The sequence below is a fragment of the Chaetodon trifascialis genome, chromosome 10 (assembly GCF_039877785.1).
Source record: "Chaetodon trifascialis isolate fChaTrf1 chromosome 10, fChaTrf1.hap1, whole genome shotgun sequence".
Lineage (NCBI taxonomy): Eukaryota > Metazoa > Chordata > Actinopteri > Chaetodontiformes > Chaetodontidae > Chaetodon > Chaetodon trifascialis.
This window is the reverse complement of record NC_092065.1, coordinates 20,888,292-20,916,222: the sequence shown is the minus strand read 5'-3', so window position 1 is coordinate 20,916,222 and position 27,931 is coordinate 20,888,292. Positions and strand designations below refer to the sequence as shown.

At 41.0% G+C, this 27,931-nt stretch overlaps 1 protein-coding gene across 2 annotated transcripts in view; it reads left to right on the top strand.

The window, feature by feature from the left end:
• Window positions 1-20,561, top strand: part of galnt18a (UDP-N-acetyl-alpha-D-galactosamine:polypeptide N-acetylgalactosaminyltransferase 18a) — a 154,465-nt gene extending 133,904 nt beyond the window's left edge. The window contains exons 10-11 of one of the 2 annotated variants that reach the window (XM_070972741.1): window positions 4,885-5,049; window positions 17,167-20,561. In XM_070972741.1, coding sequence (XP_070828842.1) covers window positions 4,885-5,049; window positions 17,167-17,313 — 312 coding nt within the window. In that variant the 3' untranslated portion in view covers window positions 17,314-20,561. Of the gene's footprint in view, window positions 1-4,881; window positions 5,050-17,166 lie in introns of both variants that reach the window. The other variant, XM_070972740.1, reaches the window with a different exon arrangement.
• The last annotated feature ends 7,370 nt before the right edge of the window (window positions 20,562-27,931 follow it).

The window sequence follows — 27,931 nt, the reverse complement described above, 5'->3', positions numbered from 1 at the left end:
GATTCTTTGTCTCATCTTGTGCTGCTCTATCAGACTTGGGGAAATGCATGTCTCAGTTGATGGTTTCAGATTTTAAACTACATTAGGTGTGTTTGATTTACCTCAGTAGACATTTTGCAGACTTCAGAACTGGGCCAACATTTGCATTCATTACCATGTCCTTGTGTTTTATGTTTTGTTTTTTCAGGTATGCGAAATTCCCTCAGCTGCTGTTTAGCCAGGATCTAGTTTACACCCCTGACCTCTCTTCTCCCTCCTTCACTATTTCCTTCCTTTCTGTTTTTCTTCTTAATTAGATCAGTTACAGGTGACCTGTTTATTTCTTGTAACATGAAAAGTGAGAATGTTGTTTAGAGACCTGGCAAATTTTGCAGGTAAGGTAAAAAAAAAAAAATATATTAATCCACTTAACATTCAAAAATTAACCTACTTTCAGTACTCCATGTTGCTAATGACCACATGAATATAGCTGCAGCTTGGCATTTGCAAAGGTGCTTTATTATAAAAAGCAGGAGGATCTGCCATCTCGGTTTTGGTTCTGTTTATTTTGGTGGCAGTCATGACAAAAAAGTTTTTATTTGTGTAAAACTTGTATCTACAGCACAAGATCCAATAACTGCTTAAATATAGATATACCCCTTGTACACACTAACCTCAGCAGAGCATCATTTGAATGGAACAAACTATAAATATTTCTCGAGCTGGATTAATTTCTTCCTCTCAGAGATTTTATCCAACATGCTTCATGAATCCTGTCATTGTTTTTATTCATTCTATTTGTTACTTGGTGATTACTTATCTGACTCTCTGCCAGTGGTATATATCTTTTTTGTTTGTTTGTTTTGTTGTCTCCTGAAAGAGAGATCTTGAAAGCATCCCTTGGTGCTCCCGTGTTAAAAAAGAAAAAGCAGCACAAGTGCCGTCTTGGACGCCCTTCCAGTAGAGAAACTCGACCATATAGACCTTTTATAAAAGAATCCTGTAACACTTGAACACATTCAGTATTCTCCATAATCATCAGTACGGATTCATTCACCTTATATGGCACTTTTAGGACTTACTGATTGACTATATACAGTTTAAAATGACAGTGAATATGCAATAGGCTGGGCTGCACATAGCTTTTTTAGGCAGGTACTCAGGTGAGTACCAGGAGATGATGTTTGGCACTCACCCCATTCAAAGCATGGTCTTAATAAACAATCTCCCTCACTGTCCTCTTCTTCAGCTTCCAGCATGGTAGATGATGAAGATGCACCTCTCAGACCCTGGTTGAGTCTCAGATCAGCTGTCTCCATCCACAGGTCAACAGCTGGTTTAGGGTCTAATGTCTCTTTGGTCTTCTTTGACAGGTGAATGTGCATCAGGGCTGAGAGACGAGTTCGTGACAGACGAGAATCCGATCTTGGTTTTTATGATGTTGAGCTGTGAAAATCCCCTCTCACATGCCGCACTGCTCAAAGGCAGTGGAAGAGGCAATTTAACCACCATGTTGATGTTGGAGTAATAATCTTGATTGCTTATTTTTACTATTTGGACCAAGTCATACACACAGGATCCTGCCAAGCCTTTTCCTGTTAGCTTTAAGCACATCAATTCTCTCACAATCGAGTTTCTGTCAAGTTGCGAGGTGGCCTCATATTTCTAAAGAATGATGCACGTTGCAGTGTTGCCAAAACGGTGGAGGTCTTGCCTTTCCTGACGCCAAGTTGAAGGATCAAAAACTAAAAAATGATTGATGACTTGAGGAAGTCATGTCTGATTTCAAACTCTTCTGAGTGAGTGAGTGAGTGAATTTGTCTGTTGCTGTCAGCATCAGCACTAGAAACAGCGTGCCCTGTAGCCCTCACCTCCAAGCAAAGGTGTGAACTGCTCAATTGCTGCCATGACTTCATCTTTACATTTTCCAGTGGTCAATTTTTCCCTTTGAAACATTTTGGATGTGGTCTTCAATATGTTGTGTCAAGCATTTTAGCCAGAAAGCGCTGAAAACACTCAGAAATGCTGCAGGTCAGTGTTACCACTTGTAGCCAGTTACATTTGAATGGCTGACAGTAGTCTCGATATTTTAAAGTGTATCATGCTTCCCTGCAGACCATCTGACATTATGAAATGTCGGCACATTCAAAAAGGAGATTTTGTTCTCTTCACAAAACTTCCTCAGGGCGCAGTATTTATACTACTGCTTTTTGGTACGGAAAACTACAATAAAGAAACAATTATAGGCCCAACAGAGAGCCCTGTGGAACCCCATAAATAACTTTAAATAGTTGTGAATAAAGTTATTTATTTGGATTGATAGATATCTGTTCTCCAAGTAAAAACTTACCCCTCTAATTCCATATCTTTGTAATTTCTTCATCAAAAGTCATGGTCAAGGAATAACCAACTGTGGATTCTTTATGTTCTATTGCCGTTGATATCCACAAATTCCATGAGTGCAAACAAAGTTGTCATACTGGTTCCAAAACCATATTGTTCAAAAAGTACATTATGTTTGATTTGTAATTAAGTCCTCTAATCTTTTTTTTAGAATATTTTTTCAGTATTTTAGAGAACTGTGAGAGCAAATAAACAGGTCTGTAATGAGAGAACTCATGTCTGTTTCCAGCCTTATACAGTATATAAGTATGACTTTAGCTGTTTTCATTCATTTTCAAGGACACAGTTTGCTGAGACTGATTATAAGTGGTTTCAGTGCACAATAATATTTTAATCATAGTCAAATCAGTACCATACTAGTTTGTAGACTTTTTTTTGTTTGTTTTTATGTCAAAATGTCTTTTCCATCTGTTCCCTTATAAACGCATTAGTACTTTTACTTTCAACACCATCTCTTCTACCAGTCCTTGTACACACCTTAGCTAAATTAGGACCAACATTAACAAAAAAGTCATTAAATTCATCTGCAAGTAAATCCTTTTTGTTAACAGTCACATTATTCCTGAAGAAATAGGTTAGATAACCTGCTTTTCCCATTCATTTTTTCAGTAATATGATTCAATACTTTCCATGTATTTTTGATGTTATTTCTGTGGTCCTCCAATAATTCATTAGAATAATTCTTTTTGTTGCTTTGTATGATACTACTTTGCTTTTATGTCTTGTGTCTTTTGTTGTTATATACTACTTTTTTCCCTTACATGCACTGACAATGGCTTTTCAGCAGATTACTGTCTCACAGTTTATATGTGCCATTTCAATGCAAGGTCCTGGTGTTCTCTATGGACAGCTTATGATTATATATTCTATATTCTATATTATATATATAATATATATATATTCTATATTATATATTCATTTTCTAGCTTTTATTGATGTATAAAGTAAAAAAACACATCACGTCCCTCTAGTTCAACCATTGCAGCTTGCTCTTGCGTTATCACAAGATGTACATAAATGACATCTGTTGAGTCCGTTCTTATAATATTAATTGTGTCACTGGGTTGGTATAGTTCAACGTGTTTCTCAGTTTGTCCGTACATCCCATTAGTCCATCAAAACAAAGATGTTTATTCATCTATAGTTATCCAAGTTGGTGTTTTTGCTTTCTTGGGCAATCTGTTCAACTTTATCCACACCTGCCACATCCACATCCACTTTGCTTGCATCTTGTTTTGCTGTCGGTCTATATCAGCATTCTTTTGAGTGCACTCCAGTCCCCTCCCCACCTTTCTGGACTGCCTCAGTAATTCAGCTTTGTTTTTTCTGTACACAAAGTGCATTAAGATTGTTGGCTAGGGAGTGTATGGCTGGCTGAAACCACATCAGTTTGTATATTCCCATTTTGGCTTGCAAAGACCTGAAGCACCTGCTTTTCCACAGAAACTAATTCACTCAGTCTTTTCCACCATCTCATCCTTTGGTGCCATTGTTCAGGCAGATTGTTTGGTCCAGCAGTCCACGTCTTGAGAGTTTCAGCCAAAGTTCAGGCAAACACCTGCAGTGATCCAGCTATGCTAACGAGCCTAAGCCAGTCAGCAGGCACAGCAGCTTCATTTGATCAGTGTTCGAAGATCAGAGTGGCGGTGTGGGCGAAGGTTGAAGCTAAAAATGTATCTTCAGCCCAAACAATCTGAGGTCCAAAATCCAAAATCTGTTACAGTTAGTGGGAAAAAAGTCAAAAGGCTAAGATTAAAAGATTTTATGTATAGGTTTTACCTTTTACATTTACCATTCAAGTAAAGCTGTTACAGATTTCTACCACTCCTTCACACTCCCTGTACGTGTTTTTTACTTATGTATGTGAAACAACTGAAGAAGCCAATAGGCTGCCCCACATAATAGAAAATGAGTTGGCCTATATGTGCCTTCAAATGGTTAAACAGTTCATAGTTCCCTGTGTGTTTCTGTTCGAGAGGTGTAATGTGACTCATACTTTAAGTATAATCATAAAATTATTTTAATTTCAACCTGGATTTGGAACTGCTTCACCATAATGCATCATGACCTTGAGGGTGCTTTTTATTTTATATTATTTCACCACTGACTCTAAGACAGCCTGAGTCTGCCGTTGCCTGAATATATAGAAGGTATGAATGTACTATGGATGTGAAGTGAAATGAAATAAAAGTTTAAAAATGAATTAAAAAATTTAAATGAAAAGGACAGTACCAATTACAGAGTTATGATTCAGCACAGTAATAAAAATGCAAGAGCTTAAATCACAAGCAATGAAAAAACTGTGCGTCTGTATCACTGCGTCACAAATGTTACAAGCATGGCAGTATGAAAGAAAATTAAAAAGCACTGCATGAACTGAAAACTGCAAGCAGACAACAGTTTTTTCAGGAGAAAGGAATATTACTTGCAGCTATTAAGGCTGAAAGTAAGCCTCCACCAAACAAACGGCCCTCCTCAGTCCCTGTTTCTCTTTCCCAGCAGAATGTCTACTACACCAGCTCCCAGCAGCTTCACCTGGGAGTGCTGAGTCCGACCATCGACGATGACGACAACAAGTGTCTGGTGGACGTGAACAGCAGACCCAGGCTGCTGGAGTGCAGCTATGCAGCTACCAAACACATGAAGCTCACCTGGTCGTTCACTCAGGTAAACCAACCTTTTTCTCAAAGTGAAAGACAACTGTTGTAAGTATACGATGCACAGAAAGACAGAAAAAGTCCACCTGTGCGCATGTTTTATCCATTTCAGCTCCCTGCTCAGATGCACCTTTGATCTTGTTGGTTTGCTTATTGGCATTCTGTATGTAGCCATAACTTCCTGCTGTTTCTTGTCAGCTGGACCAAGGCTCCATGGTTTTATAGTGCATTTTCACATTTCAGATGAGTGGGATTCGTGCGTCTTCCTCTCCACTTTGTGTCCCCTTTTTGCTTTTGTTAGAGCATTGATCATTCTTGTGCTGTTTTATGCGATAGGCGTTTTAAAAGCCCATCTACTTCAGTTGGATAATGAGCTTTCACACATCCACAGTTTCTGACTTTTAACAGCCCTCTGTCTTATTTTTAATCTTCACACTTTTAATGTTTTCTTAAAATGTGACAGATAAGTAGAGGGAGCTGGATAATTAGTATAAAGAAGACACTACTGTATTCATGCCCTAGGCATCTCTGGTCTGTGTGTGTGCATTTGTGCTCTTCTATGTGTGTGTGTGTGTGTGTGTGTGTGTGTGTGTGTGTGTGTGTGTGTGTGTGTGTGTGTGTGTGTGTGTGTGTGTACTGTTTTTGTCCCAGACATCAGGCTGAGTAAGAGGCTTATTTAACTATCATTCAAATGCTCCCTCTCTCTCACCCATCGTCCAGCATCCTGAGAGAACAATGCCTCACTTTTCTTTCCAGTTTCCTCAGTATCTGTCGCTACTGGCCACACTGGCAGAGGAATCTGCTGCTAATTAGCACCGGCCAGAATCAGAAATCTCACTTCTAACTTATGTCAGAGGAGATGAACCCCATTAGGCACATCCCCATGAGGTTTTCAAAAGGGAAGCCCATTTTCTTTCTCATAAAGTTTGGCGGAGAAGTCAAACAAGGCCGGAGATTGAACTAATACCTTTTCTAACAGAGCTGTTGAGATGTTTGATGTATGAACGATTCAAGAGGGGAGGAGAAAAGTGAAATGAAATATGGTAAGTTCAACATTTGATCATGTTTCTTCGGTCACAACGGTCCCCTGTCAGTGAAAAGAATAAATTAGTTTTGAACCCTGGCTTATCCTATACTGTTGTTTCTTTTTTCTATCCATCATTAGAGATGCATAAGAAGCAAATCACCAGCAATACACCAAATCAGTGTCTGCACCATCACTATCCTTATTAAAAGCAGGGTAGATAATAGCCAGAAGTCAAGACCAACGATCACCATTAAATACATTACATTTACTCAGCTGAAACTCTTATCCGAAGCGACTTAAGTGCATTCAACCGTGTGGATACCACCCAAAAACTGCAGGAATCTTTAAGTGCATCAGCTTCATCACACTTTACAATTAGTCATTTGGTAGACGCTTTTATCCAAAGCGACACACATACACGTACAGATGGCACAGCAACGGGGGCGGTTCTGGTGTTCAGGATCTTGCTTAAGGATACTTTGGCACGCGGACTGTCGAGGCCAGGGATCAAACCACCGACCTCCTGATCGGTGGCTCTTCCGCTCTCCTCTGATGCAAAGCTTAGAATTTTTTAAAGCTGCATCAAGCGATTATTTTACTTTTCAGGAGGGAGCAGAACAAGCTCAAAGCATAATTCTGACATGCTGTTACCTTACAAAGTTAGAATGGCTTGTTATTAACTTGTTAGGAAAAAGTTCTTTATTACACATGCAGCAGACACAGATCAATGTTCGCAGTCATTTAGATGCCATTTTTTTGCCGGCCGGCCGATGAATGTAAGCCAAGCATTCACTCTCTATAGCTGCTCAATGCCATGCTATTTAAGATCAAGTTGTTAACTTTGTTTATTTGCAGTTTGGTGCAGGACAGACATACACAGTACATATGATATTTCACATGTTGTAGCCTTTCAGAGTGAAGTCTTGAGTCCTCGACCAGTGCTGGTACATTAAGTGCAATATTGTTTAACCAAGCAAATAATCAAAGATACTGACACTGTTAACATGACTAATGGAGGTCCACTGATTCATGCTAGCCATGGTTGAAGTGTCATATAAAATGTTATTTATGCTAGTACACATCAGACCAAACAGCAGACATCAGTGCAGGCATTGTCTTACCATATGCTTCACTACATGATTATTAGTATTAGTACTATATAGTCATTATCATGCTAACCAAACCCTGTTACTACTGACAATTATGGCTATTTTTCAAATTTAACTGAGGATGGTTTCAAAATGAATTTAATGCCAAAGAACTCATTGTAATTATTCCAGTCACAGCAGCAGAAATACGGAGACTATGGCAAACGGGCTGCTGACGATTAGAGCAGGACAGCTGCAAAACAGACACCAACTGAAATGATTGTTACAAATAGGGAGGTATTACTGATTAACTAACCACAAATGATTGTGTTTTGTGTTTGTGCATGCATCTACATTTATGAACATCTTTAGCACTGATGATGTTCGTGTGGGAAGGCCATTAAGAGTGTAGGTTGAGGAGCTGACACACAGATGGAGGTGAGAGAGGAAGGAGGCAGAAAGAAGAAACACACAGGTAAAGGCAGACAAAGAAGAAAGGTGTAGAGTTACAGACAGAAGACGAGAGAAGGAAGAAAGAGATAAGAGCAGGAGAAAGGCAGGGTGAGAGATTAAAAGGGCAGAACAGCAGAGGAATGTAAAGAAAGGGGAAGAGTCAGAGAGACGCAGTGCTGCAAAGAAGTGAAGCAAACAAGAGAAGAGACAGAGAGGCAGCGTTTCATGTGAAGCAGTCAGTCAGTATTTGTGAATTATTGATAAGCAGATCCTTTACAATATTGAACTGAGCCTGACCCTTGGGGAACAGCCATCAATAGAGAGAGGGAGAGTGGAAGAAGGAAGGAGAGAAGGCAAGAAATTGCCTCACAAAAATCTGCCTGAGAGCAGCCAGTGTTTTTCTCATATAGCGGATGGTATTTTCTGACATCTGCGGATTTTCTGACATCTCTTTTTTTTTATTATTTTATTGGTCTGCTTTTATTTGTCCCCTGATGGACAACACTTAACGCAAGGTGGCCCAATAAAAAGTTTCATTTCGCAAATGCTGAGCACATCGGTTCATTTGATTCGCTGCAGAACACAAGGGCAAAGAGCACGCGCACTCGTGGAGCTTGCTGGGCGAGAACGGTTTGCTTGTAGGCGCAATGAAAGTTGAGACAACAAGAGAAACAGCAGCTCTCGTACTGATCACAATACACTGTACAAATCCAACGTGCTTCATGCACTCCTCAACTGTTCTTTTCTCCATCTATCATTTAGATAATCACGCATATGAAGTGCAGGATAGATGATATTTTAGTCACATTATGAGACAACTTGGTATAGTTTCACAGATGTTGCATCATTCACTATAATCAGTAATTTATAACTGCTCCCAGACCAGCAACTTACTTTCTAAGAGATTGTGAACGCTGCCAGCTCATGTTTTCTTTACGATCTGCACACACAGCTGTGGCTTAAGTCAATAACATTTTGGAAACTTTTAACTGGAGTTATTGCCGTATTTATGACCTGGAAATATTACTTTCTGCTCGCATGGTGTTCGGTGAAAGAACCTTCTGGGTTTAAATATTTAGAAGGTACATAACTGTTTTACCATCTAGTTTGTCAAATCTTTGAAGTTCAATATCTTAGAAGTGCATTCTCTGCAGAATAAACCTCATATTTTCCAGCTTCATGATTTCTTACAGTTTGACAATTACCTTTTGTAAGAGGCCTTTTGCAAGGCTGTCTTTTCATGTCAAGCAGCAGAACACAGCGCAGTTTGCATAATTCATCGCTGAATTAATTCGTCATAGAAGTGAATCAAATAATCTGTGGAGGAAAATATTTACAGTCGGTAAGGAGGAGATCAGTGGAAACATGTGGTCCCAGGAGCCACGTGCATGCACAGTTCAGTGTTGGGGTTAAGTTACAGTAATATACCACTGTATTAATAGGATAAGATTTCAGTAATATTATTACATTTGCTGCAACAGCTACTGCTTGTTTTTAACAGATACGTTAAAAACACAGACAAAAAGTAACATTTGCATTTTGGAACAAAAGTGAATAAACCCCTCAGTCCAGTGTGGCATGATGGGAAATGTGTGCTGTCGCTATAATGACCAGAAAACACTGCAACACTGCACCTGCTGCACAGACAAGCCATGACATCTGTTAGCATAACTGAAAGTCATCACAACAGGTATCAAGTGTTTTCATTTATGCGCTGTACATATAATCACACAGATTTTGTTGGAATATTGTTCTCATGCACGGGATTTTTTTCAACAATACACATGTTGAAAGGTTAGTCAATCCAAATTCTGTCCTCAATAATGGCAGCATTTGCTGACTCCCCACCCACCTGTGGTAGTAGATGACAGCCTGTAGAACACAAATATTTTATTATTTTCGTCCACACAACATTACGTTACACAACATTAGTTATACAGTATGTCTATATTATGTCTAATATCAGTTCTGACATCATTTCACTTCATTCAAACGGTGTACAGCTGTGTTGTTCCCACATTGTACTTCATGTTCCTATTGAATCAAGCAGTGACCCCCTTAGGAAACCACTGAAGGGCACAGTTGACCCTGTTCCTAATAATGCTGGCTCAGACACTTCATTATGCGTGTTGAAAATGTATATACCAATAGAGGTGATTGATCCTTTATGGTCAAACTTTGTGTGGTCCACAGCTTTGCTTTGTATTGGTGTTATTATCTGTAGACAAAGGAACAGATATTACTCAGTCAGAGCTGAATTATGTAAATAGAGGGAATATGTGATGTTATTTGGGAGCGGAGGTGCTTCATTGTTGCTGCCCCTCTTGCGTAGAGATGAAATGGGTGTATTTTAGCAGGAAAATCTCATCAAGTTTAGCTTTGATATGAATTGCATTTGCACAAGTGCTTTATATGTAGCGCTCCAGTCTTCTGTGCTCTTTGTCTCCATGCAGTGCTTTCACTCACCACATCCTCTGAGGTGAATGACTAGGTGATTGAACGCCTGGCTGACAGATTGCCTGACTTGCCGGCCAACCTGCTGACTTGCTGTCTGATGGTTTTCTGGCTGACTGGCCGTCTGACCGACTGATTAACTTGTGTTCCCACCTTAATAGCAGGGAATCAATAGTGTGGTCCAACGCTGCACTCTGCAGAATGACAGACAGGCTGACTGCTGAATTGAGTACAAGGTGCTGGAGAAATGCCAGATATTTGTCTGTGTATAAGCATGCATACGTGTATGTGGGCACATGTGAAAGATTGCAGGAACAAGGATGTGTGTGTACGTGTAAATGCTCTAGCTCAGCTTCTGTGCACTTAGTCTGAGCTGTACTCCTCAGGGGAGCCAAGAGGTAGAGCACAGACTTTTAAATACATCTGTTGGAAGTCAGTCAGGAGGTCGAACACTACCAGAAAGCCAATTGACTGGTTTTCAGTGACGGAGGTAAGAAAGACCATTGTGATTACTTTAATGGCCCTAAAGGTCTGCTACTGTGCTACATACAGTAAAAGCTATTAGCGAAGTCCACTATGATGAGTCCCTTCTGCTATAATATCCCATTAGCAGCCCACTGCAGCAGGCAGTGTAAAAGCTGAAGACGTCAAAGCCAGCTCTGCAGAATTCATGCTGTTTCTGACAGCAAGAACTGTAGAACTGTGACGGACCATTGCATTGCATCTGCAATGCAGTCAAGGCCGTGAAGGTGGTCACTGCATGGACTTCTAACACAGCTTCTCACAATAAACACAAAGTCAGGTCTGCAGCGGTCTTTAAACCTGCATTAAATGATTGTTTCGCCCACTTTTCACCATATAAAGTTGTTACAGCAAATGTGCGATTCACATCATCCAGCAGATCAAGAGTCACATTGGCATTCATAAGGAGTCATGGCTGTGTCCACCTAACATATATAAGTCTGTTATTCACTCTCTTGTTAACTCTGCATCAGCTCCTGAGGGACTCTTAAGTTGCTGAATGCTCTGCTACGTTCACCAGCTTGTTGCTAGTTGTGTCTGTGTGCCATTTGGTGATGGGCAGGCAGTGCACAACGGGTTTTTAGAACTTTTTCACTGGAAACAGTTGCCTGGCTGTAAATGACGCTGATGAGAGCCTTAAGAGTAACTCCAAGCAGGAAAATCGCAGACGGTAAACAAAAACTACGAGTGAAAAGGCTCCATAGAGTCGATCATTCTCTGTCATTTTGTCACTATGAGCAACCCCTTTCACGCAGTCATTTGATCCACTTTTATTGAAAAAATATTCATTTGCAGCTTTAATGTGTCTTCTTATGCAGGCGGATTAGCAGACTTACGATCAAGTTGTCTCGCAATGAAGCATCTCCTCGAGCAGAGACGGATCTCCTCTGCTAAATGAATGACTGCCGTCTTTGTTAAAGCAAATGAATGCACATTTGTGAAATAAAACCTCAGAAGTCTTCAGGGGGAAAGGGGGTTTTTTTTTTTGAGACTGTGACCCAGCTGACATACCGTCATGATCTGTCTGACACAGCTCAGCAGATTGGTTATGGATTGATGAGGAGCCATCAGCAGCTACCACCTCCATTCATTTTCTGATCCTTGAAACGTTGTTCTTAAACTTAAAGTGTTCCTCATTCACTCTTATCACTGGGTAGTTCAGTAACTATCTTGATTTATTGCCGTCTTTGTATTTGTGTGGTCCTCTCTAACAGAGATCATGTCACTGCAATCAGAGCTTACAGCTTCCAGATATACAGGTTCATTCAATGTACTGAATTTTCCTCCTAATTCATGAATTAATTCATGAATTAATCAATGGAGGTGGTGCCCCATATGACTCAAGGAGTGCTTCATGATAATCACAAAGTCTAGTAACCCTACACATATCATCTGAAAGTGTGTGTCCACTAACTGACATTACAGACAACTAATAAAAAATGAATGTAAAATAAGATGGAGATAAGGATGAACATAGAAATAAAGACAATGCATTAAACCATGCAATGAAATATAAAAATCGAGATAAAAATCGAGTAGAATAAGGGTAAAAATCTGAAGAAGTCTATTAAAACGAAGCTCTAAAAAAATCTTTTTCCTTCATTCACAAGGTTTTATTCCCTTAGAGTAGAATAAGGGTCAAAATATAAATCATCACAGCAAAAATAATTAAATATGGGTTAAAATAGATTGATTCAAAAGAAATTCAGCGGTGTATAAGCATGAGGCAAAGCATTAAAGTTATATCAGGAAGTCACAGCTAGTGAAAGGATAAAGTGAGAAGATAAGTTTTTAGCTTTCTTCTGAAAATATCCAGCGAGCTGCTTCCCTGATATCTGTAGGCAGTGTGTTGAGGAGCTTTGGGGCGTAAAGGACAAAGGCTGCATCCCCAGTTTTCCATTGGCTCTTGCTGGAAACCTCCAATAGACCAGCAGCAGATAATCACAGTGTTCTTGAAGGAAAATAATAACAGAGGGAGTTAGCAATGTAGCTTGGTCCCTGTCCATTAAGAGCTTTGTATGTGAGGAGGAAGACCTTCAGATCACCTCTGAGTGTCACAGGTCGTATCTATGGTGAAAATATTTATCACTCGAAGCTTCGATCAACACATGAGGTGGTGCAGAGCTCAGATAATGTAATTTTCCCATGGTTCCATCTTTTTTACAGGGTTTGTTGAGCTCATCTGTTTTACATCGGCAGCAATGCTGGCTGTGACTGAACTTATTTTGTTAGTGAAGAACGATGCTAGAGAGATGTGGACAGGTGGGGGCGGTGCTGAGCAGCCGGTCAACAGAGGAGAATAATATTCACAGCATTCTCTGTAATAATTTGGAAAAGTAGTCCTTTCTTGCCAGACGTACTGCTCTCTCATGGACAGTCATGGCTTCCTTGTATATATTACAGCGAACTGTGGGCCACGTTTTCCTCCATTTTCGTTCAGCTGCTCCACAAATCCTCTTCCTCTCATTAACACTGCTGTTGTTTAACCATGAGGAGATTCGGACCGTTGTCCTCTTTTTAACCTTCAGTGGAGCAACGTTATTCAGGGCCGATAGCACGTACTGTTGAAATGTTCAACCATGTCGTTGAAAGAGCGGTCATAGCTGTGGACTCAGATGATCTTGTGAAATTACAAAACCTTTCTTCAGTCTTGCCATCAAGGAATCGTCTTTGAACCAGGAATTCATTTTCAGTCTTCATCAAGATTAAACACACAGTGATCATCAGAAATATGTCATTCCAGTACTGAAACATTGTAAATGTTTAACCTCGATGTTATTATCAAGTCCAGAATGTTACCATTTAGGTGTTGGATAAGTTCAAAATATGATGTGACTTATGTGTCTTTTGTCCATAGATGCAGACAAAGAAGACATAAAACACAGAGAGGGAATTACAGACCACAGTGCAGTCAATATTTAAGGATAATAAACAGGCAGTTTCAAATCATTCGGTCCACCTTTTTCCTTTCTTAATAAAGAGGTTCTCTCATGCTTCTCTGAATTGGATCTGAGAGGCATCATATTGCACCTGCCTCACATGAAAGTGCTCTTTATGAAGATCTGAACTTTGTAAACGGGATTCACCTGGTCGATCATTAAAAATCAAAAAGGATTTAACTCAGTTCCTAACCCGGCGCAGTCTCCTATTTCACTGATTAGCCTGCGATCGATAGAAACAGAGGTTAACTGTTGCAAATCCAATATGTGAATCTCACATAGATTCCCTCTGTGTGTGTGTTTGTGTGAGATCATGCAGTAAGTGTGAGTGTGACATCCGAGTGTGGACAGTTTGTTCTATCTAGCGATCACACCTACGCGCTCTCACGACCGATATGTGGACAAACTGCTCTGCGCTGTGGCAGCTGTGCACACAGACAAGCGAGCCCAGAGAATCGATATCTTTTCGGTGAGCTGAAAGCCTCAAGGAGAACATGAGCGCGTAGCTGTTGTACACAGGCTTGCTTTTTATTGTACAAATTTGCAGTGTAGCCAACCGTTCTCATACAGAATGTAGAGTTAGCAGCAAGACTGAGCATGTTTAGAAACGCCATGGTCAGTGGTACATTCGGTTCTCCTCTCATGCCTCTACTGTGTGTGTGTGTGTGTGTGTGTGTGTGTGTGTGTGTGTGTGTGTGTGTGTGTGTGTGTGTGTGTGTGTGTGTGTCCACTTGTGTAAATGAGGGAGATGTAAAGCATATTGATTTGAAAGTAAAGCAGGCTTCCTGAAGCACACAGCCAGTTTGACACAAATGGATTTAGTCTCCTGTCTGCCGGGGCTCAAGCTCATTAAAACATATTACTGTTCTTGCCGTATAACTAAGGAGCTTCTTTGGGTGCCAGCCTATTGTTCAAGAAGCTAAGGTGCACACACACACACACACACACACACACACACACACACACACACACACAGGTAGGGGCTCATGTTAAATGACAGTAAGGCAAGCCTCTTATTCAAAGCAACGGTGTTCTGAAGAAATACAGTGCACACACAGATGCAAACAAACACACACACACACACACACACACATTTTGTATTCCAACAACATCTCTTCTCTGTCTCCCTCACTTCTGTTCACTTCAGTCTGCTGTATTGGCAAAAATATAAAATCAGCACTATCACCAAAACATAGAACACAGAATGGATTACAACAGGAAACCTTAGCTTCTATGTAAATTTACAACAAAACAGTTTGAAATGATTAATCAAAATACTTGACCTGATTCATTTTGTTTGATTGTTTCAATGATTATAAGACTAATTGTGATGAGCCATAATTTGACCTTTAATGTGAAAAGGTAACATATTTAAATTCCTGGCACCACAGAACCTTTAAGTCTATATTTTTTTATTTACACTGGATCAAATGACTACTTGTATATGAAAGGTTTATCTGGACCATCAGCTTTACAGAGCATTTTAGCATCTTTCTGCTCATTGTTGTGGGTTTCCAACGTGCAACTTCTCTGTTGTGGTTCATTCTCGCAGCTGGTGGACAGTAAAACAAATCAAAATGAGAGTGGATGCTGGATTTACATTCATCATGGGGACACAAACACAGCTCCAAATGAATGCTAATGTTGCTCTGTGTCTGCTGGAGCGTAAACAAGCACAGGTTCAACTTTATACAGTGATGTCAGTATTGCATTTACATCTGGTCTCTGCTAAAGAAATCATTGCATGTTTAAGGACCAAGAGTTCCACCAACAGTGTGGAGGCGGTCTGATCTGATCACTGAAATGATATATTTAACACAGATGTTCTAAAAACAACAACGTTATGTGGTGCAGATATAATTATTAAGAGCCCGCTCCAAAGGTCGCATGACGCTGACGGCCTGAATTAATCAATTCTTCCACACATGACTTCTCTTTGTTGGTTTACTTGATGAGTGAGGCACTTACTCACAAGTAGGACCCGGAGAGCACTCCACTGCCGCAGTGTGGACCCTTGCCCTCTGTCCGCTGTATTAAACTGGTTCTAATTTGTGATTACAGGCTGTGAAATTCAAAACACAGAGTCAAATATATAGTGGTCATGCCTGACAGCTGATATGCCTGCAGCTTTGCTGTAAACTGGCTCATAATTTTTACAGCTCCTCCACCAGCTGGAAGGTTGTACGCTGCAGATCCAGAGCGTCAAACTTTACTTAACAAGGTTATTGGCAGTTAAACCATGGATACAGAGAACTCTGACTGGCTGCTCAAATTGTCGTGCACTTAAATGTGGTCTGTTTCATGTTTGTTGAGTGGCTGTATTTAGATGTACAAATGTGTTTTAATCCAGTCTAAGATGATCTTGTTTATGTTTGCCGACAGGTTGTGTTCAGGTTGCGTTCTGTAGCCAATATCGCTTTAATTGAACTGAGGTTTTTCTGGTCCCTGAGGTCTAAAACTGTGTTTAAGACTGCCTGCAGAGGATTCGAAATGACAGCTGTTCTCTGTTGGATATATCAAACATAAATTCCCTTTGGTAAACTGTTTACACTGAACCATAAAACCAGGCTGAAATGTTGCTTTACTGACTCCCTCTGGTTAAAGTCAGTCCCACCTCTGATTACACCCTGAACCAAGAGCTTAAACCACTGGAGGTCAGCAAAAACCAGGGTACTGGTCTGAGCGGCTCCACCTCCACCGCCTTCTAAATGACCCATACTGAAAAGAGGAGAATCTAATCCTAAGTAAATGTGGATATGACATGTCCATATTCATGCAATGTTTAGTTGTGTTCACAGTCTGTAAACGTTCTACATTAGTGCGAACATCCCTTGAGTGAAGTAGTGGGTGGTAAAAATGATTAGACCGCTTTTGATGGTTTTTACGAGCCAAATTAATTTTTTGGAAATGGCAGATGAGAGTAACTAAACAGTGCTTTTCAGCCTGTGTTCATCTCCGACGCACATTTGAATCAAGTGTGGTGTTGCCAGTGAGCCGGGCAACCCACTTAGCTTGCTAACAGTAAACAGTGGGTCACGAAAGATGAGAAACTGAACAAGTAGAACAAAATAGGCAATAAAAAAAGATAGAAAAGCAAAATCTAACGCCCCCCAGTGTTAGATCCCAGTCGGAACATCAGTATACATAACCACATTTGAATACCAGGTATAGCTTTTCTCATATAGCTAGTTTTGATTTTGCTTCACTGTTTTAGATATTAAATATGTTTTCCTCAGATGTCCCTCACATTCAGACTCACAATTTCCTTGCCTTTCTTTCCTTTAGACGTCCAGACTGACACAAATATCAAACACATTTTAAATGAAATCTGCATGGATCTCACTGAGAAGCTACTCGTCCTCTTCTTCAGGTGTCGTTGGCAGTAACATAAATGATCCTCGCTCCAGGCAAAGGTTCACTGTCGCCGTCTTTGCCTACAGTTTAATGTTGGTCATGCATTTAGAAAACAATAGCCCAGAACTTTCAGTGTTCTTGGCGTAAAAGTGCAATAATTGACATGGTCTCAGTATCTGAAAATGATGGATGATGGGATGGGAATACAGCATTCTTCACCTGTCTCATCCAGCCTCACCTTGTTGTGCAGCAGTCATCTCCTCTCTCTCTCCCTCCCTCTCTCTCCTTAGGGTGGCCCCATCCAGAACATGGAGTCTCAGCGTTGTCTGGAGCTGGTGGAGAGCAGGCAGTCTGAGTTCACTTTCCAGCTGGCCATTCAGGACTGCACCGATCAGAAATGGACCATCACTAACATACTGACTGTCCTGCCACAGTGAACGCACAGACACCAGTCAGCTACTTTGTTTTGATGGACTAATACAGTAAGCGAGGAAGTTTAAGCGAGGAACTCCCCAAACCGGAAAACCAAACTGACCCAGACCCGAGATGGACCGTCACAGACTCCTGGTGCACGCAAAAGAATTCGAGTCCGATGGCCAATCATGCTGACCTAAGCAGCGAACTAAGCGTCCAAAAAATGAGCTTTCAATACAGGACCTATTTTTAACAAGAATCTGCACGGGAAACGATGTGCTTCAATCAGACACGGACCATCAGTACCCCAATAACCATTTTATACCAATGACCTGAGAGAAGAGACACTCACAGATGGTGCAGGGGCTCTTAAAACTTCCCACTCTGCTATCGAAATGAGAAATATGGTGGCTGGTTCCAGGGGACGGGCTCATCAAATCATGTAAGCACTCTGGTTATTGCAGAAGCAGGCCTGGGATGTACTTTGGGTCCCCATCTGCAGTTTAAGACAGGGCCCGTTCTCCCTGAGTCTCATCACACAATCACCGTAACAAATTGAGTGAGCGTGGTTTCAATATGTTTGTGTGCAGAGGGAGAGATGCAAGATGAGTGACTGCACTCTGTTTCTGTTCCAGAAAACCCGAGCAATTGTGCGACGCAAACTAGCTGATTTGCCACCAAAAAAAGTGAGAAATGGACAATAAACACTGAGCGATTTAAAGTGGCGTTGTGATAGAGACTGTATCCCTCATAAGTTTCAGATTGTGCTTTGAAATTCATTTGAGAAGCAGAGCTGCCAAGCTGTCAAGCTGGCACACGCCATATTTGTGAGTTCAGACAACGAGATTCATCCGGAGGAGAAGATTTTAGACTTCCTAGATAATGTAACACCAGCATACAACGTGACTCTGGCTCGCGCAGCAGAAGTGATGTTGAAATTGCTGGGGTTGGAGAAGATGAAGCACACCTCAGGAGCCCCATCCCAGGTCTGATTTCAAGGCAAGCACATGTCTGATAAAAGCAGATAGGTGGTCAGCGATGGCCACAGTGGGCTGATATGACAATATGAATACTCAATCTACTGTTTTTAGTTATTTTGGCCCTTTTGAACATGTCATGTTAAATGTTTTATATACAAGATGTCCATCTAAGACATGTCCGCAGACACCCTCACAGTCCTGAGAAGATGTGGAATCAGGCAACGTCATTCGAAAAGCCTGCGTGGGGGTAAGATGGATGTGCAGCAGCTTTAACAGAGCGAGAAAGTCAAGATTAGATATTCGTTGTCCTATTTCAGGGGTCAAAGAGCTGGTTTTGAATTTCAATACTTAAGGCTGACTCCATACAAAACCTCAGCCAAGAAGAAGGTCGTGCTGCATTGATGATCCGTGATTCTTGTTGGGTAATGTCAATGTCGAGTCATGTTAACAAAGACGGAGAGCGCTGAAAAAACCATTCCAAAGTCTAACAATGAGACAGACACACACCTTTCAGCCTGTCCTTGTCAGCAGCCTGAACATGTTGTTCATCACTACATGTGGGATGCTGCTATCAGTTGTGCACGTTGTAATGTAGAAATTGACATTATATATTCCATCATATATTAAACATTACCTGGGAGTATTTGAGCTTGCAAATTTAGAGGATAATTCTCAGGTCTTATTTTTTGGGCCATCATTTCTGTCAGTAATGGGAATGTTGTGCAAACTAATGTAACCGGTGAACAGTAGCTGGAACGAGATGATATCGCTAAACACGAAGAGTCAGATGACAGGTTTGAACCAAACGTCCAGGTTAGTCAGAGAGTACAAAGACAAACTGTAATAAACATAATTATCCTTTAAGCATCGCAACTCAAACTCCACCATCATGGAAATTGCAGCACTGTGTTACAGTGTGTGTTAACCTTTCGGTGATAAACACATTTCTGACTTTGAGATGTTGACGACAGCCAGTTTGAGGGATCTATCCTACTGTACATCATCTCATTTCAGAAGGAGGTGCAGGTACAGCCTGCTAGTCCTCAGTCCTCTGAAGGACATGTCTTCTCAGGACGCAGCCCTTTAAATGCGACTCAGCTTGTCCTTTCACTCTCCACCCACGCAGCTGTTTGTCAGGTCCGGCCCCTTCTGTGTTGGTTTTATAAAAGGTATGCTGGGAAACGTAGAACCTCACATCTGAATTGTGCAGAAGTAGAATCAGATGATGAGTAACGTAAAAGAGATGGAATGAACACAACAGATGGATGTTATATCATCCATAACAGATGGATGTTATGTGACAGTGGAGGAGCATCGAATGATCCTTTAAAATTCTGCTGCTGCGTCCTTGAACCAGTAAATATGCTGGTGTGTGTGTGTGTGTGTGTGTGTGTGTGTGTGTGTGTGTGTGTGTGTGTGTGTGTGTGTGCCCTATTATTTGTCATGTTCTGTAAATGCTTTTTCCCATAAAACTGCACATCATGCTAATAGTTTAACAGAGGCGGTTGTGAGCAGGTAAACGGCTAACCATGGGGAGCATGCAAACAAAATGTCAACAAACCTTCCTCTCCTCTCTTCATTCAGTTCATCCCAAGAAATTTGGCACCCAAAGCCATGTAATTAGTCAGTATTAGTCATGCATCTGGGCCTGACTTATGGAGTTTAAGTTGCTCCTCAATTCTGAGGACATGGGACAGACAGACGGGGTATTTGTGACTGAGACAGTGTCTGGATGTGTTTTTTTATGTATGAGAATATGTTGCTTTTGCTGATTTGACACTTGCATATACTACTGCTAAATAATTTGCTCTACATTTACAGATCTCCAAAAGTTACACACTGTCATAAAGCTTTTCATTAAACATAGCCGCTTTGCAATCAATCTCCAATTATTCAAATCCCCAGCCTTCACCAATCTCTATCAATAATTCAACAGGAAAACCGGGCGAGGCTGTTCATTATTAATGTGGCTATTATGTATTAAAAAGTTTTCTTTTTCAATCACAGCCCGCTGAGGTACCGATAACTCAGCGCTAAAGCAGTGGTAACTTGTGGAGGACTGGAACTGTGTGTCTTCTATCGGCTACTGTGTAGCATCTGTTACCAAACCTTCTGTTGACCTTTTCTTCTTTTTGTGGCTCAGGTTTGTAGATCCTGAAATCTTTAAAGTATCTCAATTTTTGGGAAGCTGTTAATATATCAAGTCATGGAAATGTCCGAGCTATTTTATTAGTGTATTTAAACTGGATATTTATAAGTACCAACAGTAAAAAATGACGATGGCAAACTTGTCCCGTGTGACCGTCTCTTGTCACCTCTGCTAACGAATACTCAGTCAACGCATTTGACAGCGTGAGTGTTGGTTTAGCGTGCTGAAACGCATCGTCTGTCCTCGCACAGGGGACTACCAGCTTGCATGCAGACATACTAAGTTGCATATTAAAGGCTTCATCACTTGGCAGTGTGCAACAAGCTGCCAACACAATATTGCCATATTGAAGTTGATATGGGGAACGTGTTAGCACACCCAGCAGACACGGAGCCATGTTAGCATTCTTTAGCTGACAGGTGTTAACCGTTCTTCACCAGCTGGGTTTGACACTACACGTGACCTCTTTCACTTTAGGCTACACGCAGTCGTTTCATCTATTGTTCATACAAAATAATGAGATGTGCAGCTTTAAAGTAGCAAAATTGAATTAAATATCATGCAGAAAAATGGTCCCTTGAGGTACATTATGAGGATTATTATTACTCATGTATTAATGTGTAAGTAGCATTTGACTGATGTAGTCAGTCAAGGTGGAGTGAATTTTAATTCCTCAGTGTACTGCTGGGTAGTTGAATGCATAACAGTGAATCATAATGTGTGATGACAAGCTGTCAAAGAAAGTAAAATGTGCAGCATTTCCTCTGAATTTGGTGGAGCAGAAGAATCAAGGAGCTTATACTTAGACAGTAAAGTACATCTAATTTGTACTTAAACACAGAATTTGAGTTTGTGAGGTTTGTTAGTTCCCCACCGCTGTGTAAGACTGCACAATACATTGATCCTTCCATCAGAATATTTGTCATGACGATTTGAGAAACTCAAATTTTAGCACTTTGGGTCAATCCTTTCAGTATTTCCAACTGCAGTGAGCACTGAATGAAAGCAATCATTTCTTTTGTTTTGATATTTAACAGTTGATAAATGTGTACAAAAATACTTGATAAACTGTAAAGTCCTGACTTTCTGTCATTCCCTCGATTGTCTTCTACCATCTTTGCAATCGCTGTGTGAAATTTCTAATATAACCACTCATGGCTGCCTGGTTAGGTTTTCAAAAAGGGGAGAAAATGTGAAAAGGATACATAATGAGCAGGGGGTCCTCAACCAGAAAAACAAGTCATTTAAAAGAAATTTCTTGCATTTTCACACCAGCCAGCCTCTTGGATTTAATCAATTGTTTTGACTGAGTGTGTGATGAAAAGCAAGAATGCATCAAGAACAGTATGCGACTGGGTGGATCAGGACAGGAAGTGGCTGCTGTGCCACCATCAAGGTCATCAAGTTTATTTTTAAAACGACAAAAAAAAAAAAAAAAAAATCCCCCTGATTGAATAACGGGGATGCATTTGCTCCGCTTGCAACCACCTCATCACCTCACAGTCTCACCATCTTACAGGTGAGGACGTAACTCATCCATGAAACACGTTTGGAAGCAGGTGGAGACAGAAGGCTACGCCTAATCAAAGTGAAATCTGAAATGACTGCATTCTCATTAAACAGAGCTCCAGAGTTGTTTGCCTGCGTCTACTAAATTTTATATTAGCTGCAAAGATGCAGGTCGCTAAACAGAGCACAGGCATTTTCCTGAGTGTCTGCGTCTCTGCTGAACTTGGAGTTTGGCATCATGAAACATGTATGAGATGGCACTCTCTGAGCACCACTGACATCAATCCCAGTAATGCTACTGTTTACGCTCCGGCTGTCTCAGAAACGCCGTTATTTCCATACACACACACATTTCACAATTCCTGTCATCATTTTTACAATAAGGAAATGAAACAGGTGGATTTTGGGGGAAAGCATTCTATGTAATGACTCTACAGTAATGTCATTATAAAAGGTGGACGTCTTCCACCATGTTACAGATGAAACTCACAGGTAGCTTTTAATAACTCTGACTCTCTCATTATAACATTATTTTTATATATTTGGGGGCAACAAAAACAACTGATGCTCATTAATTTGATTAAAAAGATCTGATCCCAGCTACTTAAATACATTGCAGAAAGGAAACTGTTGTGTCATTTTAACGACCTGCATTCACAGACCTGAAACTCTTTCAGCTGACAGACTTGTGACTTGATAGACATGAGTCTTGAGTTGCCATCAAGGACTTGAAAACTTGCCTTGAGACTTATTTCGACAAGAGCTGAGACTATACGTGGCCTTTCAGTTCATTTGAGACTTGACGTGAGCTCTGCTTTGACATGACTTGGTACTTGACTAGGAGCTCTGTTCAAAGGTCTCTTTAACCCCTGACATGTCCAAGAAAAGGTGCATGACTGACTTTATATTGAAGAGCTGCTAAACCTTTGACAAGACTCGAGACTTGGTTCTAATTGACTTCTTTCTTTGACACGATTGGACCTGAGCTTAACTCGATCAACTTGAGTCTTGACTTGGTCTTGTTCCAAAGGACTTATAAACAGCTGGTCTCCTTGAAATTTCCCAGAATACGTGCGTGACTCACTTTGCTTTAAAGAGCTGCTTACCCTAAAAAATCCATCTACACATCTATGTATGTATGTATGTATGTATGTATGTATCCATCTATGTGAGTTTCAGTGGAGGATTTATCATCTCATGATGGACTGAATGCTCAGACGAGCATAAAACTCTGGAGAAAACACTGCCGCCCAAAGAAAAGCACAGTAAACTCTTATTGGTGTCCTCTGTCGTTCAGCTAAACTGGGGGCAGATGTGTGGCTCTCTGCAGCCTCTGAGGATAAACTAATTACCACCTCCAGGCAACATCCTACTCTGTCGTTCGGCCGCTGAAGAGCTGGATGGACTCTCTCTTTCTCTCACTCCCAGCTATTCCCTCTGTCATTATCTTCTCTGCTGGCCCTCCCTCTTCCTCTCGCTCATCCTCACTCAGACCTCTTCCTTCCCTCTCTTTAATTCACTTTTCCTCCGCTTCCTCCCCCTCTTTTAATAGCTGCTGTTATAGAGAGGATGCATCTCCACTAAAGAGGGATCCATCTTTTAATGCAGTGCCTTCTTAAAGGATTGCAGTGATGCAGGAGTGCCCAGCTTTACACTTTGTCTCTATATGCAGTAAACAGTGGAGGACGAAGTGTTCAGATGCTTTACTTCAGATGAAGAACTAATACCACACTGTGAAAATGCTCTACCACAAGTGAACGTCAAAACCTCACTTAAGTAAATGTAAGTATTATCAGCAAAACTTACACACTGTGCAGTGAAATGTCAGTGTTCTACCATTATATCTGATGTTTCTGGATTAATTACTGCTGCAGTCATATGTGTGTTAACACTGAGTTAATTTGAACTACTTTATGTGCCGTTGGGTAGTTCAATCTACAGCCATGCATCGTATTCTGCTGTCCTGCGAGAACCACGTATCTCTAAAAGACAACTTTTCATGAGCTCAGCCATGTTTTCAGCTTTAAATGGTTTATTTAAATTAAGACGTAGGACGATTTTCTCAACCTGTAAAGGAACACTTAATCCTTCAGTTGATCAGAAAACAATATGAAAGGTAAAAAAAAAAAATTAATCTGTAAAGTAACAGGTACCTAAAGCTGTCAGATAAATGTAGTAAACACTGAACTGAGAAAAAAAAAAAAAAAAAAAAAAAAAAAGCCATGGATGACTTGCCATAAAAGTCAAAACTCACTTATATTGTTTGGAGGAGTTGCCATGAACACCTCATAAACAAGCCTCGTATCCTCATAACATCCAAGGCATTGTAAATGTAGCACATTCAATGAGCTCTCTGCATGCACAATAATACACACACACACACACACACACACACACATCCGTGCAACAACGTAGCACTAAACGCCAACTGAGTGATTAAAGCCAGTGAGGCACTCTGAGGCCTTTAAGGGAACGGTAATGATGCAGCGTCAACCTTTGCTCACGCCTCATTGGCTCACGCTTCTGCTGAGCAACTGCTGGGACTTAATTGAAGGGTACACTTCATTAACGCTGTTGCCAGGTGACCACGGAGGCCTAATTGAAGGGCAATGCTTCACTGGATCTGTGCCTGTCCATCAATCAGGTGCATTAGCAAGAGCTCCGCTTCTTATCGTTGTTGGCAGTGGAATGACTGAAAGAGGGAAGAAGTGGGAGGAAAATGGCGGAAAAAAGCAGAGGGAGGGTGGGCGGGAATAAAAGCAGAAACGGGGAAGATAAGGGGCATAGAACGAGGAGGGAAGGGCATGAGAGAGGAGGATTAAGGGTCCAAGGGAGACAAGAGAGGCGGGAGGAGAAGGAAGTCCTTGGGGATCTGATTATCAGACGAAGCAGCAAATGCTGCATCAGCAATATTTCAGCATGGAAATGAAAGCTCTCCTAGCAGGAAAAAAAAGCCTAATCTCCTGTTTCTAATTGGATAAAACCTACGCTAAGCAAGGAAAGCATCAGCACTCACACTCAGAATGGAATGACATTGAATTTTCAGGCGCCATTCAGTTTGACAAAAAAAAAAAAAAAAAAAAAAAAAAAATCTCAACTTCCTGCGGGCCACATGCAGGGAACTCAAGAATCCATTATATTAACATTTTTTTATTCCAACTCTGCGTGCAGAGCAGAGATAAAAAAAATTTCCAGTATTAGTTATCAGTGCAGTCAAGCAAACATAACTTCAGCTTGCTGAGTCCTGAGGCAGGTATGAAATGGACTCATAAGTGGATTCTTACAAACAAGATGAGATAATAAAATGTGGAAATGAAGACTTTTACTTTGTTAATAGAGTGGAAACTGGCGAGGAATAATTTGGAATTACCATAGACTCTGGGTCATTGGTAATTAGACTAATGAGTGAAAATATTCTATTATGCAGTGAAAGCCTGTACAAAGGTGCAGCCTTGATGGAGTCAGTCTATCTGTATAAAACATACAGAATCCTGTCCGTTCACAGTGACAGTTGCCTGGAAAAAAAAAAAAGAAAATGGGAGAAATGAAAGAAGCATCAAACATCACCACCAGGCTGTGAAAGCTCTGCTGCGCCTGTCACTGTCAAGACGTCTAAACCAGGAGAGCAAACCTGAAAAACACAGCCTGAAGCGGTCAAAGAAGTCATCACCGAGAAGTCCTGTCTGTGCACAGGTGAAGGGCTCTGAGGAGGTCGGCAGAGGGACTGATGAAACCTCTGTCAAATATCACTGGAAGGAGTGGGCTTGATGAGGAATCTGTCAGAAGACGGCACGCAGGCTGCGAAAAAGCCCCTCGCTCTGCCGCCGCCGCCGCCTTCCCGGCACGGCTCTCTCTCCCACTTGTTGGGAACTCCAGGGAGGCTTGAAAAGAAGCTGCTGCGAATTGTGCATCGCCTCACCGTCTCTGAGGATCTCCCGCATGCAGAGAGCACACCAATGGTGGAAAATATAACACATGAACGCTCTCCCAGGCTTGGACGCAGGGCTTTGTGCACACATCATGGAGGTCTGATGCACCAGGTCAACTTAAGGCAGCATTGCTGTTGAAGTGCAGTGCAGCATTTGTGTTGATGGCAGAGAGATTATGAGAGATCTTCTTCCCTGCCCAGAAAGCTTAGAAGTTATTAGCGTTGTAACAACCCTGGCAAGGACCTGCTAACTTCCCTGCCAAGTCTAAGCCGCCTGTTGGTGAGGGGGCCGTGCTGTCCGTGGAGAAGCGTGAAGCCTTTTTGGATCGAACAGCCAGTCAGGGTTTTTTTGAGATATTAGTCAGGACTCTGTGACCAATGGCTTGAAACCAGAACTGTCCTCAGCTGCTGCACTTGTGGTATGCGTCACTGACATCGAGCCATCAGACCAAAGCAGTGATTCACAGTCACACTCGAGTCAGCAACCACCCAACATGTGCAGCAAAATGCACCATCACACTGTGTGCTACATAGACTTAATTTCCATTTCTGGAGAGCTGAAAGAAGGAAAGTGAAGTCCTGAAATTACCCACTCTTCGCATTGTTGAACAAGGTTCTGCTTGCCAAGTGTGGATTTTTATTTTTATTTTTTTTTTTTTTTTTTTGTTACAATTTATGTTCTTACAAGTATCAGTGATTTTGAATGAGGTTTTCTGTCTTCTGGAACAAAACACTCAACTTTCCTGTGTTTTTTTTTTTGGCTCACCGTATTAAAGAAACTGCCCTAAGCTTTCCTGGCCCAGACAATGTTCCTTCCTAATATCTCTCTCATCACCACAGTGAAACTTCATCAGCACTTCAAGAGCAATGTTGTGTTAAATTAGATCAGAGCATCAGGACTTTCAGTGGCTGGCTGGTCATGGCCAGATGTTCCTCAGAATACAAAAGACAGCTCTTTTTTTGCCAGCAGTCGGCTCTTGTATGATGATGAACTTGTGCGTTAGAATAAATGTGAGGTTTTGATCAGCAGAAAATGGCTGTTTTTTAATGACCTCAACAATAACCACAGCCAGTCATGTCGTCATTTGGGCTACAGTACGTTGTATTTTATTTTGTCTCGAACACATGTCCTTCTCTTTCAGTATTATTTCAGTCCCACTGCTCTGTAAAATGTGTCAGCGATGATGGATACCTCTCAAGAGCAAACACAGCCAATGAAAAATGGTACACAGCTACAGAGTTATACTAGTGTATTTAAGGCCTGGCAGCTAGAAGAAAAAAAAAGAGGGTGGAAAAAAACTATATTAGCAGGTCTGTCATGTACCGAGCAGTGGGATATATTACAGCTAGAAGCAGTTTTAAAACAAGTTGGGGCCATGCCAAGAAAGTCTCAGAGCAATATCTTCAGCCATATGGATGGGGGAATGCATTCTGCTCTCGATGGCACAGGCTCCCTGACAATATTTAATATTGTATAGATATAACCTGCTGGGAAATCAAGTTCAGGATGTCTGTGGGACTTAAATGAAACTACAGTTCAAACACTGACTGATTTCAAATTCACAAAATATGTGCCTTCATTTTTTTCTCCCCTTTAATGCAACTGATATGTCATCAGTGATTTTATTATTCTGAGAAAATTGGCCACAATACTTTGGGCCATATTACTCACAAAGGCAAAACTGCACTCAGTTTACTAATGAATGTAAAGGGTGGAAGCGATGCAGTGTGTATCGTAGTCGAGCTGACCAAATGAATGCAATTCATCTGATTTTAATGTTCCTTTTCATATCCTGGTCAAATCACACAAACGATGAAAATGAGCGTACTGAGCTCCACGGTACAACACTGCCACCACACGGACAAATGTAGTAATAACCGTTCTCAAACTCATTAGGCTACTATAAAATTTATATGTAATGTCTTCTTTGTACTACCTGAAGATAGTTTAAGAGATAAGCGATTAAAACAGTCTCAAATATTTTTTAAATAAGGGGGTCGTGACAGGAGTCGATGAGAGGAACGAATGATACCAGCTCACCGGAAGAGGGCTCGTATTTCGGTTGCACAGTTTC